Source organism: Sander vitreus, chromosome 24, assembly GCF_031162955.1.
Source record: "Sander vitreus isolate 19-12246 chromosome 24, sanVit1, whole genome shotgun sequence".
In the NCBI taxonomy this organism is placed as follows: domain Eukaryota; kingdom Metazoa; phylum Chordata; class Actinopteri; order Perciformes; family Percidae; genus Sander; species Sander vitreus.
In genome coordinates this window covers 11,451,067-11,474,442 of record NC_135878.1, presented here as the reverse complement: position 1 = coordinate 11,474,442, position 23,376 = coordinate 11,451,067, and the positions used below count along the sequence as shown (strand labels likewise).

At 43.8% G+C, this 23,376-nt stretch overlaps 1 protein-coding gene across 4 annotated transcripts in view; it reads right to left on the bottom strand.

Moving 5' to 3' along the window:
* The window catches only part of gtf3c3 (general transcription factor IIIC, polypeptide 3), a 62,660-nt gene that overhangs the window by 21,469 nt on the left and 17,815 nt on the right, over positions 1-23,376 (bottom strand). For all 4 annotated transcript variants that reach the window (XM_078244061.1, XM_078244063.1, XM_078244062.1 and 1 more), the window contains exons 6-8: positions 15,786-15,951; positions 15,472-15,619; positions 7,235-7,403 (exon numbers count right to left, since the gene is read on the bottom strand). In XM_078244061.1, the coding sequence (XP_078100187.1) occupies positions 7,235-7,403; positions 15,472-15,619; positions 15,786-15,951 (483 nt within the window). The remainder of the gene's footprint in view (positions 1-7,234; positions 7,404-15,471; positions 15,620-15,785; positions 15,952-23,376) is intronic.

Genomic DNA, 23,376 nt, shown 5'->3' with positions numbered 1-23,376 from the left:
GTTTCCTAACTGCGTCGCGAGTTATAGGAGCTTAGGAGGTTCATGGAGACAGCTAAAGTTAATGTTAGCTGCCCTACAGCTGTCAGAGTAGCTTCAACTTCATATACAGTCAGGTCCATAAATATTGGGACATCGACACAATTCTAATCTTTTTGGCTCTATACACCACCACAATGGAGTTGAAATGAAACGAACAAGATGTGCTTTAACTGCAGACTTTCAGCTTTAATTTGAGGGTATTTACATCCAAATCAGGTGAACGGTGTAGGAATTACAACAGTTTGTATATGTGCCTCCCACTTTTTAAGGGACCAAAAGTAATGGGACAATTGGCTGCTCAGCTGTTCCATGGCCAGGTGTGTGTGTTATTCCCTCATTATCCCATTACAAGGAGCAGATAAAAGGTCCAGAGTTCATTTCAAGTGTGCTATTTGCATTTGGAATCTGTTACTGTCAACTCTCAATATGAGATCCAAAGAGCTGTCACTATCAGTGAAGCAAGCCATCATTAGGCTGAAAAATCTAAACAAACCCATCAGAGAGATAGCAAAAACATTAGGTGTGGCCAAATCAACTGTTTGGAACATTCTTAAAAAGAAAGAACGCACCGGTGAGCTCAGCAACACCAAAAGACCCAGAAGACCACGGAAAACAACTGTGGTGGTGACCGAAGAATACCTTCCCTGGTGAAGAAAACACCCTTCACAACAGTTGGCCAGATCAAGAACACTCTCCAGGAGGTAGGTGTATGTGTGTCAAAGTCAACAATCAAGAGAAGACTTCACCAGAGTGAATACAGAGGGTTCACTACAAGATGTAAACCATTGGTGAGCCTCAAAAACAGGAAGGCCAGATTAGAGTTTGCCAAACAACATCTAAAAAAGCCTTCACATTTCTGGAACAACATCCTATGGACAGATGAGACAAAGATCAACTTGTACCAGAGTGATGGGAAGAGAAGAGTATGGAGAAGGAAAGGAACTGCTCATGATCCAAAGCATACCACCTCATCAGTGAAGTATGGTGGTGGTAGTGTTATGGCGTGGGCATGTATGGCTGCCAATGGAACTGGTTCTCTTGTATTTATTGATGATGTGACTGCTGACAAAAGCAGCAGGATGAATTCTGAAGTGTTTCGGGCAATATTATCTGCTCATATTCAGCCAAATGCTTCAGAACTCATTGGATGGCGCTTCACAGTGCAGATGCACAATGACCAAGCATACTGCAGAAAGCAACCAAAGAGTTTTTTAAGGGAAAGAAGTGGAATGTTATGCAATGGCCAAGTCAATCACCTGACCTGAATCCGATTGAGCATGCATTTCACTTACTGAAGACAAAACTGAAGGGAAAATGCCCCAAGAACAAGCAGGAATTGAAGACAGTTGCAGTAGAGGCCTGGCAGAGCATCACCAGGGATGAAACCCAGCGTCTGGTGATGTCTATGCGTTCCAGACTTCAGGCTGTAATTGAATGCAAAGGATTTGCAACCAAGTATTAAAAAGTGAAAGTTTGATTTATGATTGTTAATCTGTCCCATTACTTTTGGTCCCTTAGAAAGTGGGAGGCACATATACAAACTGTTGTAATTCCTACACCGTTCACCTGATTTGAATGTAAATACCCTCAAATTAAAGCTGAAAGTCTGCAGTTAAAGCACATCTTGTTCGTTTCATTTCAACTCCATTGTGGTGAAGTATAGAGCCAAAAAGATTAGAATTGTGTCGATGTCCCAATATTTATGGACCTGACTGTATTACCTTCTAATAGTTGTATTCTCAGTAAAGTGACAATCTGCAAGAAACAGGTTTGCTTATAAATCACTAAAACAGCAGTGACAGGACCGTTTGGCTTAGTTATCAATGTCATTACTTTATTTTTTGACAAATGGTTTCGGCTGTGCTTTCCAAGGGGGTAAGCGTCTGTCAACAACCCGTAGCTCCTATGGCGCCATTTTGATGCTAACAAGCCATCATCATTCATTTTGACTTCACTTTGACAACGAATAACTTTACATCTGAAGCATTTAAAGACTTTATTTGTCCATTGTTTATTTCTAAAGAAACACGACAATGTATAAAAGGCTCCATTACCTTGTATCTCACGTTATGGCTCCGTAGAAGGCGTTTTTGTAAAAATAGGCTAACGATTGTGTCATAACCACGCAACTTACTGTCGCACAGTAGAGAAATTACCGTATAGTACAGGAGAAGCTTGCAGGCAGTTTCGACTCACATTAGCTGTTTAAGTTTAATTACTAATGTTAACTAGCATTTTAGTTAGCAATAATAAGCCTGTGCCTACGTTATCTCCTGCCTATTACATATACCTACGCTCTCCGTCTCTGCAAGATTGGGAATGATTGAGATTTCTCTTGGCACAGCTACCAGAAGACTTACAACTTTCAGACAGGTTGCTCACGTCACATCGTCGTCGTCTCTCTCAGTTGGAGGCTGCGCAGTAACGCTCAGCCATCACCGGAAAAGTGCTTTTAATATCCTTCACTGGTCTCCATCCAGAACAACGGGATCTGTTGGTCCATTATATATAGTGTCTATGGTGCTTTCTAACATGATGTCATTGTGCTAACCGAGCACCGTTAGCCTTTACAACAGAGCTGCTTCAATACACTTGTTAGATAATGTTTCATTATAGAGTTCTCTGTTGATTTGCCTCACAACACGAGCGGGCGCGCGAGCCACACAGAGAAAAGAGAGAAAAAGGCAAAGGAGACTATCGCTGTCGGAGGATGACTGGCCAGTTGGGATTGCGTGTGTGCGTCCTCAAGATCTGTGAGTCATATAACCTATGTTGTCAGTTTATTTAAGCTTGTTGTTGTATTGGTTTATAGTTCTTTCAAATTCAAAGTAAGTTGGCTGGTGATTTCGTTGTTTGTGTTCTTCACCTGCTAGCTAGGTTGCACGTGGCTGATCATCCGATATAATGGTGATTGTTGAATGCCCTTGCTCACGTGTGTATTTTATGTGCATTGTTTACATGCTACAGTGGTGACACAGCATTAACATAATGTAATAAATAGTGGGTTTATTGTTATTATTTGTGTTTGGTAGCCTTTACAATGTTATTTATGTCTTTGCAGAACCACACACAAACACACAGCCATAGCAGAGCTACCCATGCCCATGTTTCTACTGTTGCTTGATTTAAAAAAGCATCAAAAGAGAGAAGTTGTCTCCGTCCATGTTTTAACAGACACACCTGGGGCAAAGTTGGAAACCAGAATCAGCTTTAAATACAGTCCTAATCTAGCCCTCAATAACAATATCCTTCTTCCAAAATAGTAGTGAAAAACACTATCTTGCACCCGGCACAAAGCCCGGTGCAAGTGTCTATGCTAGTTTAAGACCGACGCAGCACCCACGTTGTTTAAATAGCAAATGCACCTGCGCCCATCTTTGCGCCCATGGGTATGCTGGTCTTAGAGGGAGGTGTGTTCAGGTGAATTCTTGGCGTATTGCTATCTTGAGGCAAGGGGGAAGTTAGCGCACCATTGACCAACAAAAACGTGGTCTAAAGTCAATAGCGCAGCATTTCATTGTTATTTTAACAGCAAATTAGTAAAATGCGCCTAGGCTTAACCACAGCGCGTGCACACTATACTTGTTACACACACACACACACACACACACACACGGAAGCGCAGCAGCACACAAACATGCAAAAGCTTACAAATAAAAATATTACGGTCCAAATCCGCCATCATAATAGCAATGCGTCAAGGTACAAACACGCCTGGATTTCAAAGGGAATGGGAGATGACACTCTGATTGGTTTATTGCACGTTATGCCCAAAACACACCTATGAATTAATGATTATATATATATATATATATATATATATATATATATATATATACACACACACACATATATACACACACACACACACATACATATTTATACACAGTACTGTGCAAAAGGCAGGTGTGAAAAAATGCTGTAAACCAAGAATGCTTTCAAAAATATAAATGATTGTTTATTTTTATCAATTTACAAAATGCAAAGTGAGCAATGATGGAGACACATGGAGAGGCGTGATTGGGAGGAACGGCCTCCCTGATCTAAACCAGAGTGGTTGTTTGTTGTTGGACTTCTGTGCTAGTCATGGATTGTCTATAACGAACACCATGTTCGAACATAGGGATGCTCATAAGTGTATTTGGTACCAGAGCACCCTAGGCCAAAGGTCAATGATCGATTTTATAATCGTTTCATCTGATCTGAGGCCGTAGGTTTTGGACACTCGGGTGAAGAGAGGGGCGGAGCTGTCAACCGATCACCATCTGGTGGTGAGTTGGGTCAGGGGGTGGGGGAAGACTCTGGACAGACCTGGTAAGCCCAAATGGGTAGTGCGGGTAAATTGGGAACGTCTGGAGGAGGCCCCTGTCCGACAGACTTTCAATTCACATCTCCGGCGGAGCTTTTCGTGCATCCCTGTGGAGGCTGGGGGCATTGAACCCGAGTGGACAATGTTCAAAGTTTCCATTGCTGAAGCTGCGGTGAGGAGCTGTGGTCTTAGGGTCTTAGGTGCCTCAAGGGGCGGTAACCCACGAACACCGTGGTGGACACAGGTGGTCAGGGAAGCCGTCCGACTGAAGGAGTCTTTCCGGGATATGTTATCCCAGAGGACTCCGGAGGCAGTTGCAAGGTACCGAAGGGCCCGAAGGGCTGCAGCCTCTACCGTGAAAGAGGCAAAGCGGTGTGTGGGAGAAGTTCGGAGAAGACATGGAGAAGGACTTTCGGTCGGCACCAAGGTGCTTCTGGAAAACCATTCGCCACCTCAGGAGGGGGAAGCGGGGGAACCATCCAAGCTGTGTACAGTAAGGATGGGACGCTGTTGACCTCAACTGAGGAGGTAATAGGGCGGTGGAAGGAGCACTTTGAGGAACTCCTAAATCCGACTAATACGCCCTCTATGGTAGAGGCAGAGCTGGAGGATGATGGGGGATTGTCGTCAATTTCCCTGGTGGAGGTTGCTGAGGTAGTTAAACAACTCCACAGTGGCAAAGCCCCAGGAATTGATGAGATCCGTCCAGAAATGCTTAAGGCTCTGGGTGTGGAGGGGTTGTCTTGGTTGACACGCCTCAACATTGCGTGGAAGTCTGGGACGGTGCCTAAGGAGTGGCAGACCGGGGTGGTGGTTCCCCTTTTTAAAAAGGGGGACCAGAGGGTGTGTGCCAATTACAGGGGTATCACACTTCTCAGCCTCCCCGGTAAAGTCTACTCCAAGGTGCTGGAAAGGAGGGTTCGGTCGATAGTCGAACCTCAGGTTGAAGAGGAACAATGCGAATTCCGTCCTGGTCGTGGAACAACGGACCAGATCTTTACTCTCGCAAGGATCCTGAAGGGAGCCTGGGAGTATGCCCAACCGGTCTACATGTGTTTTGTGGATCTGGAGAAGGCGTATGACCGGGTGCCCCGGGAGATACTGTGGGAGGTGCTGCGGGAGTACAGGGTGAGGGGGTCCCTTCTCAGGGCCATCCAATCTCTGAACGACCAAAGCGAGAGCTGTGTCCGGGTTCTCGGCAGTAAGTCGGACTCGTTTCAGGTGAGAGTTGGCCTCCACCAGGGCTGCGCTTTGTCACCAATCCTGTTTGTAGTATTTATGAGTATTTATAAGATATCGAGGCGTAGTCGGGGTGGAGAGGGGTTGCAGTTCGGTGGGCTGGGGATCTCATCGCTGCTTTTTGCAGATGATGTGGTCCTGATGGCATCATCGGCCTGTGACCTTCAGCACTCACTGGATCGGTTCGCAGCCGACTGTGAAGCGGCTGGGATGAGGATCAGCACCTCTAAATCGGAGGCCATGGTTCTCAGCAGGAAACCGATGGAGTGCCTTCTCCAGGTAGGGAATGAGTCCTTACCCCAAGTGAAGGAGTTCAAGTACCTTGGGGTCTTGTTCGCGAGTGAGGGGACAATGGAGCGGGAGATTGGTCGGAGAATCGGCACAGCGGGTGTGGTATTACATTCAATTTATCGCACCGTTGTGACGAAAAGAGAGCTGAGCCAGAAGGCAAAGCTCTCAATCTACCGGTCAGTTTTTGTTCCTACCCTCACCTATGGTCATGAAGGCTGGGTCATGACCGAAAGAACAAGATCCAGTGTACAAGCGGCCGAAATGGTTTCCTCAGGAGGGTAGCTGGCATCTCCCTTAGAGATAGGGTGAGAAGCTCAGTTATCCGTGAGGAGCTCGGAGTAGAGCCGCTGCTCCTTCGCGTCGAAAGGAGCCAGTTGAGGTGGTTCGGGCATCTGGTAAGGATGCCCCCTAGGTGCCTCCCTAGGGAGGTGTTCCAGGCTCGTCCAGCTGGGAAGCGGGGAAGACCCAGGACTAGGTGGAGGGATTATATCTCCAACCTGGCCTGGGAACGCCTCGGGATCCCCCAGTCGGAGCTAGTTAATATGGCTCGGGAAAGGGAAGTTTGGGGTCCCCTGCTGGAGCTGCTACCCCCCCGACCCGACCCCGGATAAGCGGACGAAGATGGATGGAAAATGAGCGAACAAAAGAAAAATCTAAATCAAATCAATATTTGGTGTTACTACCCTTTGCCTTCAAACCAGCATCAATTCTTATAGGTACTTGCAAAAAGTCAGGGATTTTGTAGGATTGTAGTCAGGTGTTTGATCAACCAATTATAGAATATAGGTAGTTATACTGCATCAGCAAGGTCTCTCCCAGACAAATATTTCAAAGCAGACTGGTGTTTCAAAATGTGCTGTTCAAGCTCTTTTGAAAAAGCACAAAGAAACGTGCAACGTTGAGGATCATAGACGCAGTGGTCGGCCAAGGAAGCTTAGTGCAGCAGATGAAAAACACATCAAGCGTATTGCCTGAGCCCTTTGCCTGAGCCCACTAGCATCAAACTGCGTCACATTAATATGCTTAGCTCGTAGGTGGTAGCTCAAGCTCGACGTGATTCGGTGTCATTTTAATTCGGCTTTACACAATGTGCATATGGCTTTCGACTTTTCTGCTGAGCCGTCCGGGAGTTTTTTTAAAAGAAAAGCGCCATTCAGAAGTGTGTTGCTGCTGTCTTTCTCCATGCGTGTATATATATATATATACACACATACACATCAATACATTCACTTTAATTTAAACAGCTGTACACTACTAACCCTGTATGGATGTGATATGGAGAAAAGGTAACCACAAAGGTCAAAGAAACGGGAAACATTTGCATAATGAATTACGTTTTTCCAAAGAGTTACTCACTGTTCTCTTCCGCAGCTACTTCCTCTACAGTCTTTGACTTGCACTGTTCATTTTTCTTTTCTTGTTCTGCAGTAGTCTTCTCTGCCACTTTCTCTTCTTGTCTTGGTACTGCAAACTCTGATTTGGATTCAACTGTGACCAAAACTATACCTGCAAACTGGACCAACACCTAGAAAAACACACACAGAAAGTATATCAGGGTTCAATTCACCTGTGATGCTCATCAGTAGGGATGCACTGATCCGATATGGATATCGGGCCAGTACTGACTCAAACAGCTGGATCATGCTGTAGTGAAAATAGGGCCCATCTTTTTAATTCTATGTTGTCTGAGTACACATACACATGGGACATTAGGCATCAGCAGCACGCCAGAAGCCGGTAGACCACATACTGTAGCTGAGGGAGCTAAAAACAAACATGAACATTGGATAATTTATCAATAATTAACAATTCAGTAAATGTACACTACCAGTCAAAAGTTTGGGGTCACTTAGAAATTTCCATTCCACTCCATTATAGACAGAATATCAACTGAGATAGGTTGCATTGTTTTTTTTAACCAGGGCAGCAGTTTTCAGATTACATTATGTGCTTACATAATTGCAAAAGGGTTCTCCAATGTTTTTTTCAGTTAGCCTTTTAAAATGATATCAGATTAGTAAACAAAATGTGCCTTTGGAACATTGGATGAATGGTTTCTGATAATGGGCAATGTAGATATTGCATTAAATAGCCACTTCTTCCTACAACAGTCGAGAACCCTTTTGCAATTACGTAAGCACATAATGTAATCTGAAAACTGCTGCCCTGATTAAAAAAACAATGCAACTGAGCTCAGCTGGTATTCTGTGTGTAATGGAATGGAATAGAAATTTCTAAGTGACCCCAAACTTTTGACCGGTAGTGTATATCTGTTCTGAAGATTATCCAGCAAGACAGGTTTTGAGCTGCTGCAACAATATCTATGAATTTGTTACATTTTGTTTTACAAACTTAGGAAAGTAATGTTTAAGTCAAGCCTAATGTTCCTTACACATAAGAGAATGGTCCCCAGGTATCAATATAGGGACTGAAAAAGTCGGATTGGTGCATCCCTACTGATCAGGGATGTCGGGTGCACAAACTGGACCGTTCATAAACCCGGAGCCTGGATCCTGGAGTGCCAGCACCATTCAACGGGTGACTTTTTCTTGCATGTCGAACTGGCGGCCACATTCTGCTTTATGATAAACCATGAACAAGTTGAAGGAACTGATGTGATTCACTGGAATTATACCTTGTATGATTTCATGTGACTAATACAATTTGATTGATTAAAGTATGATGTATTATTATTTATTAAACAATCCAGGATTAGAATGTATTACTAGAATAAGAATAAATACTCTGAGAAATGTCACCACAGCCCTAAGCTGCTCGATGGTGTTTTTTGCCTCCAACAGCGCCTTCCAGGCAGTTAACCCTAACCTTAACACTAAACATAACCATTGCCGCGCTGCCTGGGAGGAGACGCTGGCGGCAAAAAACACCAAAGACCCCCTAAGCTCTCCTTTTAGACCTAGGTCTAATTTTATGCCTCCAGTGTCAAATGGCACTTTGACTTCCTTCACAAAAATGGTGGGCTTTGATATTGAGAATCTGTTCTTGGCACCTGATAAGACTATTAAGGAGAATTTGACCAACTCCCAAAAACAGGCATTGGAGTGTTTAGCCAGGAATGAGACCATTATCATAAAACCAGCTAATAAAGGAAAGCAGTGGTGGTAATTGGATTAGGAGAAATATGTTTAAGAAGCCTTACGGCAATTGGATAACCCTGAATATTGTCACAAACTGTCCTCTAATCCATTAGAACACACAGAAGACATTGAGAGGAATGTTATCTACAGCTAAGGTTTTGGATTACCAAACAAAAGCATGCTTTTTTATGGTGTGCATATCCCAGGATACCCACTTTTTACATTCCCCCCAAGGTTCACAAGAATCTTGAATCTCCTCCAGGGAGGACTATTATACCATCAAATGGATCTCTTACAGAGCCCGCCTCTAAATTTGTAGACTTTCATATTGCATACAACAACTGCATTCATACATCCAGGACAACACTCATGCTCAGGGTTTTTCCTGCATAGAGAAAAATGTGTCGCCCCCAAAAGAGGTTTTAGCCAGTGCCAAAGGAATATCACAAGTGCAAAAACGTTTGATTTTCAGCAGCCAGCCTCCCTTTTTTCTGCAGCCAGCTTTTGTCGTTTTATGATTTTTGAACACGAACAACAGAAATATAAAACTGTGACTCAAAACTGAAATTGACATCAATTTCCTAGATTTGACTATCTCTAAGGGTGAGGATGGCCAGCTCCACACCACAGTATATACAAAGGCAACAGACAAAAACACCAATGCTGAAAGCAGATAGTTTTCATCCTAATTGGTTAAGAACATACATTTGGCTAAGTCCAACATATTTGTAATATCTGTGACACAGACCAAGACTTTAAAAAGCAAACAGGCCAAAATCTTGTCAGACTGATTTGAATCAGTCCTGAAGATTTTGGCCTGTTTGCTTTTTATAACCTCTACAGGTTATAAAACAAAAACTGTCCAGGATGCTTACAAAAAGGCCCAGGTTACCTTTAGATCTGAGCTCTTTAAGAAAAACATAAGAAAACCTTTAGGACAAGGGCAGGTTTATTTCGTCACAGGATACAGCTCTCTAACAAATCCCATGAAAAGGATAATACACTCAAATTGGAATCTTATCAAAAGTGACTATTCTTAGGGAAGTATTTCCTGCTCCTCCTAAGATCAGTTTCGAGAGGGCCCTTACATTACGGGATGGACTAGTGCCAAGTCATCCACCTGCTAATAATAGGAAAACTTGGCTTCATCAACCATTTAAAAAGGTACTTACAAATGTAGCCTTTGTAACCATTGTGCTAATTATAAAGGATTGCAAGCAATTCAGTAACTTTAAAATTCATAAGGTGTATGACATCAAAGCATTTATTAACTGTAACACTACGTTTGTTGTGTACCGTTTATCTTGTACATGTGGTTGCTTGACGATTGAAAGACAGAGTCTCTGAGAACAAGTATGCCATTAGAAAAGCTAATTTGGATCATCCTAAACACTTTTTTAAAGCACATAACGGCAACCCAGACAGCCTTATGGTTGAAGGCCTTGAATCCATAAATAAGAATATTCGGGCTGGTGATAAATTAAAACTATTATTTCACAGAGAAACCTTATATATATATATATATATATATATATATATATATATATATATATATATATATATATATATAATATGCAGGCGACAATTTATCCAGGACTCAATGAAGAGATTGATTACAGTCTTTTTTTTTATAGTTTTCTTACGTATATACTCCTTTTCTTCTATACATTTTGTAGAGCCATCTGGTGGTTATACGTTGCATTTGTCACCTTTGAGATCACTGGCTGTGTGCTCAGGTGTTTGTAATCATAGTGTCTACTAAAGGGGAAACTATGTCTTGAGGGCTACACCCTGAAGAAGGTTATAATCGGTTATAACGAACAAAATAACGAAAACTAGGTGGGAAAAAACATTGTCGTTAACTGAAATAAAAATAAAAACGAGGCATTACAAAAAAACGATAACTAAACTAAAACTGTAATGTCTGTTTGCAAAACTAACTAAAATAAAATAATCGAGTAAATGTCCTTAGTTTTCGTCTTTGTTGATGTCTTCCACAGAGCAAATAACGTTATATCTTCTTATAGAAGTCCCGACATTCCACGTCAAATTGAACACAACATAGTCCATACCCCTCGCCTAGCATCATAGCGGTACCGAAAGTCGGAAGAAAGCGGCAGTCCTATTTGATTATGACTGTGTCAGATAAAAGCAAGTGCCTTGCAGTGGAAGGTGGTAAAATATGTGGACAATTTATTACAGAGAAAAATCCCACGAATTTGAAAGTACATTTGAGAAGCGCACACAAGCTAGCTTACCTTACCAAGGTAAAGGAGAAAGCAAAGCCCCCTTTCCCCGAAACAGAAGCTAACCCCGGTAACGTTACGGGCATGGATGTATGGATACAGGGCCAGGCAGCATGACAGAGACAACAGCAGGACAGAGAACACTACAGGAAGGCTTTCACCGGCAACCCGATAGCTGCTGGTTAGTACATACGCAGGAACACCAAATGCGGAAGGAAGCGTGGGTTAATATGTGGATTGATACTGGGATGTCTACACAACAGTATGAGTCTACTGACTTCAAAAAGTTCGCCACTTTACTCGAACCAAAGTTCAAAACACCTGTTCATGTCTTCTTTAGTCGGAACACGTCACTTACATATGTTGCACTTAATGCGGCGTCTTGTGTACATATTTATGACCATATGTAGGCTACATTTTATGTACTGGTGTTATTGTTCAATACATTGTGAATACATATTTCTAAAATTGTATGATGTTTTTGTTGAGTTATTGTTACACAATACTTTTTCTGACCTTTTTGAATCCCCCGAAAAATAACCCATATTACAAAAAAAAAGACAAACTAAGCATTTTCAAAAAATAAAAACTGTAAAAAGTGAGTAGTGAGCCACTTTTGCATTTTCTCTGCAGATTCTACTGTGCGGCATTAATTGTTTTACTATGAATTAATAGTTTTACATTAATAGTTTTACTTTAGAAAAAAATCCATTTTGAGTAATTCTACATTTGACATTTGCCTGGGGCCCCTTAAGGCTCTGACACACCAATCCGACGGCCGACCGTCAGCAGAAAAGGCAGTCGGACTGACTGCCTCCCCGAGTTGGTCAAAGAAGTGCATCGGAACACACCGAAGCGACGCCGACTTGAGCGTACATTCTGCGTGTGCGTGAGACGTAATACGTCTCCATAACAGCAGGCGGCGCTAATCTGTATTGTCGCCCAAAAAATTTAAACCGGCAGCTGATTGGACGAACGGGTCACATGGGTCTGGCTTCTCCACGAGCATAATGGCAGCTCGTTCAGAATCTACGATCTCGTATTTTACGGAAATAGTTCAACGAAACGTGTTTCTGAAAACATTTTAAGCGAGAAATAGGCCATGCAGTTCCTGAATCTGTCTTCATTTCAGACGGCTCTGAAAAAAAGAACCTTCATTTGTACCTGCTGTAATCCTGTAAAAACGCCCACCAATCACTGCCTCACAGCCCACTTGTTAAGAACCAATTAAAAGCCTCCTTGCCCCACTGTGCATACTCTACCCCTCCCAAGCCTGAACTGAATGCATGGTGTCGCCACATTGTCATGTTTGTTTTTAACATTCGGTATGATAATATTAGGTGTTTGCCTTCCAGTGAATGAGACATGAAGTAAAATTGCAGTCTTTTCTCCGCACTGCTCTGAAGCAGCGGTGCTCGTTCAAGTGTGGTAGGTGTAGGTCGGAGCCCCGAGGGAAGGGGAGGGGTTAGACGGAGCCTCGAGGAGATGCAACTTTCAAATCTGGCTAGCTTTTCAACATTACCAACGCTGCCTTTAAATAGCAGTACATGTCCTTGTTTTGGTACAGTGCATAACCACCAGTCATAAAGTAGATGGATTTAATTATCTGAGGTATTTTGCCAGCAATTACGTTAGTGTTATAAGTTATCATGGCAAACTTACATACAGTGCATAATTAGAGCCCGAGCACCAACGGTAGGGCCTGGCCGTGGCGGGGTGGCCATTGTGTACGTTTCGCCATCGAAACAGGAAGTGGGTGTAACTTGAGTAACAATGAGTACATTGTCCAATCTGCCCGACATTTTTCAGGATTCATAAAAGTCTATCCCTGAGGGCATCTACAGGCCAATATTGACCCATAGTCATAGTGCCACCTAGTTGCCCCCTTTCATAACTTTTGAACCGTTTAAGGCAGAGTCTTGTGTGAGGTATCATTGAACTCAGCAGAGTTCCTTTTTTATTGGTGACGGTTTGCCCCGCTCCCTATGCTTTAGCAACGGCCCCTTTCATAACTAATGACCCGTTTATTGTAGCCTGGCTCCGCCCTCCTACGTACGCTCAATTTTAATTTTCCTTCAGTGCTCCATCTGGGTTTTCTCCGGTCAAATTTTTACCGGTCCAATGAGCGAACAGAGGGAGTGGCTGAGAACAATGACGTTGAGGTTGTGCGCTAGTATGAGTTGTAGTCCTGTAATGGCGGCGGAGAAAGATGCGAGCGAAGCCATTCGGTCTGTTGTGGCAACTCTGCCGAATATCCATAAGTTAAAGCCCGAGCAAGAACAATCTTTGTTGAGTTTTGTTGGTGGCCATGATGTTGTGGCCCTCGTCCCCACGGGGTTTGGGAAAAGTTAGATGTTCCAGCTTGTTCCGTTAGTGGTGAAAGAGTTGGCTAAGGCGAACGCTAGCGATGCTAAGCCGACGTCATGACCAAACGTGATTGCGATTGGTTATGGTAGATCCAGATACAATGTATACATTTTAAAATCAATGTACGCTGTAACGTTTTTGTAAAGTCGCTGAAAGCTGCTACTGTTTCAATCCTGTCGGCTCTCTGCAGTGGGCGGGGCTGCTCAGTTCCCCCCGCGACTGACGCGCACACACACACAAACACACGGTGGATGCAGGAAAAACCGGAGATGAGACGACACAATGACCTAAATTGAGGACAGCTCGATCGTTATTGTAAGTGCAATGATAAGTTAAAGTCCAATAAGTAACGTTACTTTGTCAAACCGGAACTTTTTACAAAAGCTCCCGCGAAATCAGGCATTTTGGGCCTCGAAAAAAAGGCCGCGAAATCCTGGAGGGACTGTTTAATAGCTAAGCATGTGGCTCCACAGGCTAGTCTGTTTACTGCCGATTGCACGTTGCTAACAAATTGCCCTAACACAACCTGAATATCAACACGTGGCTGCACAAGTAATATTAAACAATCTACACATCTATCAGCTATGCAACAGCAATATTATCAAGGCGATAATATCTCTCTCTCTCTCCAAATAATGTCACGTCGTAACACAGGCTAAAATTCCACATCGTAGAAGAACACTTATTGAAGATAAAGAGGCAGTAAAACCCATGACAGTTTAGCAAGATATAGAATAGTTTTAACTTGCGTTCTGGGCTATCCACATCACTTCAACAAGTCCGAAAACGGGAAAGGAATGATAAAGAAAAAAGTCCATTAACAGCTGCTACATTCTGTCCCCTTCTCCTGTCTGAGCGCAGTGCGCCTGCGCGGCAACTTCAGGAGCCTCGGATGAAGCTGGGAAGGATTAAACACAGAGTTTCCACACCGTGGTAATCCACCACCATAATAAGGATATTTTAAATGAAAATGGTAATTGTTACCGTCAACATTTTTACCGTGGTTTACCGTTACACCGGCAATCGTTACATCCCTATCCACCGGTAACCCCGATGTGCGCAGAGGTGCGAGGGCCCCTCCAATGCTGCTTGCAGCTTTAATTTGAGTTGTAATGGCAGAGGGGTGATGTTCCTGTAGGATATCCGCTCGTATTGTTGACTCCAGGGAAGTGAAGAAGATTTCAGTTGTACATCCAGCATATCAGGAACACCAGTGAAATACACTCAGCACAAGTATTAATTTCCAAGGAGGCGTATTAGTTGCTTGCTTTTACATAACCAGCTGTAAGTCGCTGAAACTTGCTGCTGACAATATGCTCAGCTCAGACTCAAGGCCATGAAGTCCCACCCCCGCTGCTGCACAGAGGGTTGTTTGCATGTTAATTCAAAGTTTATTAATACTGAATGTGTCAAGTGTCCAAATTGCACCAAACTCGAACCGACACGTCCTTGGGTCCCCAGCAATTCAACCACCAAGTGTAAAGTTGAAGGGTTTCATGAGATATGCAAGAACACACAAACCACTCTTAAATTACAGTTGTAGGAAATTCTGGCCTTAAACTTAAATTAAAGCAATCATTACTGTATAATAACTATATACAGTATTATTTTGGTGTTAATCCAACTAAACTAACTCATATTTGTATATGCAGAACATGCCTTATTTGTTTGTTGTTTGGATTAATTATTACAATTCAAACAGTTTTATGGAAGTGTTTTAGGTTTCTCTCTGTATTTTCAAGCGGACAAGTGGGGGGAAAGAATATGTTGGACACTGTATGTGCATTTATTAAAACAAATACATCTTTATTTTCTGTCTCATTAAATGACACAAGCAAGCTTTTGCTAACTGCACAAAAACACACGTATACACAGAGGTTACCTGCAGGGCCTTGTTGTACTGCCGATTGGCGATATAGAGCTCTGCTGCCATGTTGATGAAGTCATCGCTGACCAGGCTGGGGTGTCGTGCCAGAGCTTCCTCTATTACACCCAGAGCTGAGGGCAAGTCATTACTTTCATAGTAACTCCTAAACAGGACAAACGCGCACACACACACACACACACACACACACACACACACACACACTTCTGACAACCTATAGTCATGACATTAATGAAATAGTATACTGTGTTCTGTGGATGAATGTGTGGATCTGGTTTATCTGTCTCTGTGTGTCGGTGTGTGTACTGTACTTGGCCATGTCCTTAGAGAGCTGCATGAAGTGCTCTCCATCCTCCAGCGGCAGCAATGATAGAATCTTGCGGTAGCCATCCATACACTGTTTGTGCTCGCCCAGACGCATGTGGAGGCTGGAGCGCTCCCACACGTAGCGCACATTGGTGGGGTCGTACTTAATGGCTGGGTGGCAGGGGGCAAGAGAGAATGGAGTATATTAATATTAATAGTAGGGCTGCAAATACCGGTAATTAATTTAATCAATGATTAACCTGCCGATTATTTTCTCGATTACTTGATAATCTTTTGGTCAGTAAAAAAGTGATTTAAATAAATCTAACGTGTGTGAGAGACAGCAGATTAAAAAAGGTGGCCGATGGCCAAGTACCACGTATGTTCTGTGCATGCGTGCAAGGAAATAACTCTCCATACCAGCAGGCGGCAGGGTATCTATTCGTCATTCAAAAAGGGAAACCAGATACAAACGTTTCTATGATACCCGCAACATGGTGGCTTGCAGATTGGCGGTTCTATCCCAGGCTCCTCCGGCCGCATGTCAAAGTGTCCCTGAGCAAGAAACTGAACCTCAAGTTGCTCCCCAGATGCTTTATGTATAGCTGTCCACTGCTCCTAATACTTAGGATGGGTTAAATGCAGTAATTAATTTTCGCTACATTGTATGTGTAACTAAGAAAAGGTTTTATTTTTGTTTTTTTTTAACAAACAGCGTACGCTCAAATCAGCAGCGGCAGGGGCAACCTCTAGCTCGGGATGTCACGTTACCAAAACATCTAGTATCCGGTACCGATACCAACAAAAGTACACGATACTCGATACTAAAGTCGATACCACGGTTTGTGTAAAGGAAGAAAATAATAATACTTTACATTAAAGATTAATTCCTTTATTTAAATATGGGGGGGGGGGGGTCATGTCACTCTTCTTTCAGTGTTTACTTTTAGTTTCAACTTTCTGTTATGGTGTGGAGTGGAGGGGGTAAGGGGAGCGTGATTTACAAAAACATCAGTCTTCTGGACCCCACAGCCTGTTGCTTTGAAGCCTGTGGCATCACCACACAGCCAGCGTACGGTACCGTCTTTCATGAGTTCACCCGGAACTCCCAGACAGCAAGCATGTTTAGTTACGTAGACGTAGATGTACAGTAAAGCCAGAAGCTGAATGCGGTCAAGCCGTACAGGGAGATGAGGGGCTATTTGCTGTTTTTCCGTGCTGGTCGCTGTTCTTCTTCAGCATTTAGCGGCAGTCTAGAACATTTTTAACGTTCGGCATATATACTGCCCCCGTCAGGTCCGGAAGGATTGCAACCCAAAGTATCGGTTCTCATGACATCCCTATAGCTCACCCAGTAAGAGCCATGTAGGCTGAGGCCTTTGCAGCAGCCCGGGTCCGAATCCGACCTGTGGCTCTTTGCTGCGTGCCATCACCCATCTCTCTCCCATCTTTCCTGTCTATCCACTGTCACTCTGAAATAAAGGGGAAAAAGCCCCCAAAAAAATAATCTTAAAAAAAAGAAAGAAAAAAAATCAGCAGCGGCAGAACCAAACAGAGCCTACAGTCCCTATGCTTCACACCCCGCCGGCAAAACAGCGGCCACCGGGAGATGGCTAACCAGACTGTCCATCTCCCGGGCTGTCATCCGTTCTCTCTGCAAAGTATTCTCTCTACGGTGGAAGCAGAGGGACCAAACGGCCTGCTGCTAGCTAATAAGATGAAGTTAGCTTGCTAATTCCACCCACCCAACATGCCTTCATGCTACACTGGTTACAGAAAATTTGTTAGCAAAAGTTATATATTTTTTGAGTTGTGTAGTTACACTATCCCAAATGTTTCCACCAAATGTCAAACCCAGAGAAATCTGTTATTTTATTTCCGATATGGGACGTTTCCTTTAGTCGCCCGTCATATAACCTTTTACCCTGTAGTTACTTGTAACTTAGGTCAAAACACTGGCACCCAGATGATACATTCGAGAATAATTGTAAATCATACAATGTCACAGAAAAAAAACTACTCGTAACCATAATACTGCTTTTTCTGCCACAAGGCATCATTTTGTGATTAATTAGCCTACATGCCACTTTGCAACACAGTAATACAGCAGATATCTTATTTATTGATACATATCAATATCGATCCAGCTTAACGTTACTATAATGTGCTGGTTGACAAGTAGCTAACGTTAATGCTAATGCTTGGTGGATAACATTATATGGTTACAACATTGTTCAACACACTCATAAAGTTATTAGTTGTATGATTGTTTTGACCACGGATAACACGGAACCCACGAATGAGTTCACCAGTAACGTTAGCCTATAGATAGACGACTAATCTAATGCTAATTTAGCCAGCTAGCACACCCCAGTCTGTCTGCCTCACCCCCTCCCGGAGCAAAAAGACTTCATTCGGGATGAGAGCTGACAACTGCCCCGGGACATGTAGCAATAGCTAGTTACCGCTAGCCCCTAGCCAGCCACTATCATTACAGCAATCCGTACCCGGCCAGCACTTAACTCCAGTGCCGGGTGCTTACGACGCTAATGGCAGTTTAATGAAGCGTTGACCAACAGACCAGACCCAGGCATCCGAGTCACAACAGCGGCCATCCATAAAGTTAGCTACGTCTCCGTTAGCGCTACGGGTGTTTGTGCCGAAAATCTCCTCCCTGCCGAATTTCTCCCCCCTTCGCATTTAGCTGTCTTTACAGTTAGCTAAATTAACCCGACACAATTTACATTTACCAGCCACCTAAACCAAATCCCTCCTTCCTCTCTGATTTTACTGAACTCCTCACACTAGCCTCATCTCTCTCTCCACGTCTGCTGTTACTCAGTGATTTAAACATCCAGATGGACTCCCCCACCTGCAAGCTCTCATCAGAATTCACCATTTTACTGGATAACTTCTCTCTCACCCAACATGTCACATTCCCCACCCATGAAAAAGGACACATCCTCGACCTGGTCTGCTCCACAAACCAACCGGTGCTCGACCTCCATCCATGCCTCTTTCCCCTCTCTGATCACAAACTGATACGTTTCACCATCCCTTCTCCAACCCCTCCTCACTTCCTCCTCAGAGAAATCACCTTTCGCAACCTCAAATCTATCGATCCCCACCATCTCTCTGACCTGCTCTCCACCACTCTCCACCTGGACTCAACCCTCACCTCACCGGATGACCTCTCAAACCACCTCAACTCCACCCTGTCTACCTCCCTCAACACCCTGGCCCCCATCAAAACAAAAAACGTCACTTTTAACACCTCTTCACTCTGGTACACACCTGCACTCCGGAAAATGAAACAAACTGGCCGCCAACTTGAACGTCTGACAATAAAATCATCTCTCACAGTCCACCATGAAGCCTACAAATTTCACCTCACTGCCTACAAAGACGCCCTCATTGCTGCTAAATCTGCCTACCTCTCCACCATCCTCACCAACCCCTGTCAAAACCCCAGAACCCTCTTCTCCACAATGAACAACCTCATCAAGCCTTGGACCAACACCCTCCCTACCTCTACTCCGGATCTCTTCAATTCATTCCTCCACTTCTTCGCTGACAAAATCAACATAATTTACAAATCTCTATCCCCTGTATCTGACCTCCCAGGATCTACTCCAGCACCTACCACGACCCCTCTTCTCCCCATCCCTCCTGACCTCCCGACCCCTCCTCCACACTGCCTCCTCTCCCAGTTTGACCTGGTCACCCCTCCTGAAATCTCTAAACTCATCAGCTCTTCCAAACCCACTACCTGCTCCCTTGACACCCTCCCTACTCCACTCCTGAAGTCCTGCCTTCCCGTCCTATGCCCCTACCTCACTAACCTTTTCAACTCCTCATTGTCCCTTGGAACTGTCCCCTCTGCCTTTAAAACTGCCGCTGTCACCCCAATCCTTAAAAACCTGGTCTGGATCCCTCCTCCCTTAACAACTACCGCCCAATATCCAACCTCCCCTTTCTGTCTAAAACCCTGGAACGCATAGTCGCCTCACAACTACAAACCCATCTTCATGCCAATAACCAATTTGAACCTCTCCAATCTGGTTTTCGCCCCCTCCACAGCACAGAAACCGCTCTCCTCAAAGTCCGGTTCCCTCAACATCCTTATCCTCCTCGACCTGAGTGCAGCCTTCGATACGTGAGCCATAACATCCTGCTCACCAGACTAAAATACCTCGGTATCGAAGGTACTGTACTCAGCTGGCTCCAGTCCTACCTTATCAACAGATCCCACTTCATCTCTCCATAATCACACCTCTGCCACAGCCACACAAGGTGTTCCCCAAGGCTCCGTACTCGGCCCCCTCCTCTTCATCATCTACATCCTCCCTCTTGGTCAGATACTCCGCCACTTCAACCTGGACTTCCACTGTTACGCCGATGACACCAAGATACCTCAGCACCAAATCCCCTCACAATCCTCCCCTCTCCCACATCAACTCCTGTCTGTCAGCTATTAAAACCTGGATGCAACACAACTTCCTCAAACTCAACAGCGATAAAACAGAATTCCTCCTCATAGGCTACAAATCCACACTCAGCAAAATCAATAACCCCACTCTCACCATCGACGGCACCATTGTCTCCCCATCTCCCCAGGCCTGTAACCTTGGTGTGATCTTTGACTCCACCTTCTCCCTTGAGCCCCACATCCGTCATGTCATTAAAACCTCCTTCTTTCACCTCCGCAACATCGCCAAAATCAGACCCTCTCTCACACCCCCCGCTGCTGAAAGACTCATTCACGCCTTCATCTCCTCCCGACTGGACTACTGCAACTCACTTCTACTCGGCATCAGCTCCACCAACATCAACCGACTCCAATTGGTCCAGAACTCAGCCGCCCGACTCATCACCCGCTCCAAATCCTGGCACCACATCACTCCAGTCCTAAAACAACTCCACTGGCTTCCTATCTCCCACCGGATCACCTACAAAATCCTGGTCCTCACCTACAAAGCTCTCCACCATCTGGCCCCCTCATACCTCACTGACCTCCTCTCCCCGTACCAACCATCACGGTCCCTCAGATCCACCTCAGCTGGTCTCCTCTGCATCCAAAAGTCCAACCTACGCAGTTTTGGGGACAGAGCATTCTCCAGGGCAGCTCCCAGGCTCTGGAACTCCCTCCCCCAAGAGATCCGCACCTCTGAGTCCCTCACCATCTTCCAGTCTCGCCTCAAGACCCATCTCTTCACCACTGCCTATCCCTAGCCCCACGTCCCTCCCCTTTTCATCTGTGCCTGAATCTTGTTTTGTTTTGTTTGTCTCTATTATCTATACCCTGTAAAGCGACTTTGAATTCGTGAAAAGCGCTATATAAATTCAATTTAATAAATAAAATAAAGGTGGGTTAAGCACCAAAAGGAATAGTTAAGATTACAGAAAAGTAAAGAGGGAGATCATTCCTGGCAGCTTGGAGATGTTCTACTACTGCACAACGGCCATTGAACGTCCTCGCCATCCCATAGTTTTCCCCCGGCAATCATCTCATCTTCACAGCACATCAGGGAATGTGGTATCAAGTCAACGTGCATGTTTGAAACTCAAAATGAACATGCTGGTTTTATTGGCCAAGAACTTTCCTTAAGGGAATAACTATGGTAGTAGAGGGGTAGATTTTTTTTTCTAATAGTATCTGATTTTTTCTTAAAGTAGTGGCGTAACTATTTCAAATTCCCCATTCTTTCTATATATCTCTGGACGGAGTCGGGGCATTGAAGATGTAATGGGAGAAATTACAGTTATTTTAAATTGCCATATTTAAAGCAACATTATGTAACTTTTTTACCATGAAATGACAACTTCCGAATCATCTTGATGGTACTCTGACTTGTGCCTCTGTCATACCCACTACACGCCCAAACGGTTGTAACACTTGACGGTACTACCGAGTTTGGTAAAACTGGATAATATTTTATGAAGAAAATGCATTTTGTATGCCCATTTAAACAATGACATTTAAAATGGGTAAAATATAATAACCAGTGATGAAGTTACAAAATATACTTTGAACAGCCTCTTCTTAAAGTTTGCATGCTCTCAAACCCTCTAGACCTGAGTCATGTGATAATACGTGACACACGCACTACTGCCTAAACAGACTGACTGGTCATATCTTTTGCTGACATTGTTAAAATGGTATAGCACTTAATACACGGATTGATGAGACCACCTCTCCCTGCTGTGTCAACTAATGTTTCATATTCTCTCTCCGACCAGTGAGTAACATTAGGCCTATAGCTTGATGCAGAAGTAAACCGTTCTCTTTGATGGGCAACACAAACAATGAGTTATCAATGATATTGGTACTGAATATTTGCACCAGAGAAATGGTAACGTTACTGTTGTTCATTGTGGGTGTCTTTCTATATTCTCTCTCAAGGACAATCACTGCCAGAACAGTTTGCCACAGCTGATGATACTGTATCCAGAGCCAGACCTGTCTGCTAACACTGGAGCCCTGGACAAAGTTTTGATTTAAATTAAATATATAACTAAACTAAATTTAAATATATAACAAACATTTGATCATAAAAATGTGAAATATAATATAAAAGGTGTACGAGGCTCAACCGGTTTGATTTTATGCTAACCAGATGAACCGGTATTTGTCAATATGGCACCCTCTGGCAAATTAAAAAGAAGTAGGGGTGTCACAATTTTAATTTATAAAATGGAGAATCATTCGAAAAAAGCTTATGATTCGATCAAAATCAAAAGCAGGATCACCGACTCACCAGTATTTATTATTCTCTATGATGGTGCACTTCTACACTGCCATCATTGAGTCCATCCTCACTCTGTCACCATCTGGTACGCTGCTGCCAAGGACAAGGGCAGACTGTGCACTTCCTGTGCAGTTGCACAGGATATCTATTATCCATTACACGCAAAAAAATTATTCAAGCCCTTCTTAGAGGTGACACATTTAAATATAATTTGGGCATTGATTGAGTAAAAGAGCCAAAATTGGTCTACGTTGACTATAGCGCTCCGTAATGGCCAATCTTTACCAAATTTGGGACAGAGCCTCAGAGTGGCATGCCAAACAAGCATTACAAGTTTTGTGTTGATTGCATTTACTATGGTGGAGATATTGCAATTGCAAATTTCCCATTTAAATGCATTGAGTTATTGGCCAAAACAAGTAAACGTTGCTTATAGCGCCCCCTAATGGCCGATCTTCGCCAAATTTGGTACAGAGCATCGTAGTGAAATGTTGAACAATGATCTCAAGTTCTTTGCTGATAACATTTAATTTGGCCGAGATATGATACATGTGTGGTAGCTAGCTAGGAAAATTAGTTTGGTCGTCAAATGCGCATACTTTAACGTAGCAAAATTCCTTGAGTAACTTTTGGTCAGGTCCATCTGACGCACGAGCCGCGACGTCTGCGGTACGTCGCCGTTGCAAACGTAGCGGTCAACAGTTCACCTCCACGCATATACAGACCACCTTTAAGAATGCGCTACAATAAACAAACTTCTTAACCCCCCTGACCGCAGGGGACAGCAGAGAGAAATGAGAGAGTGACCGAGAGGGTGGAGGGGGGAGGCAGGTGTGGTGGTTGAAGG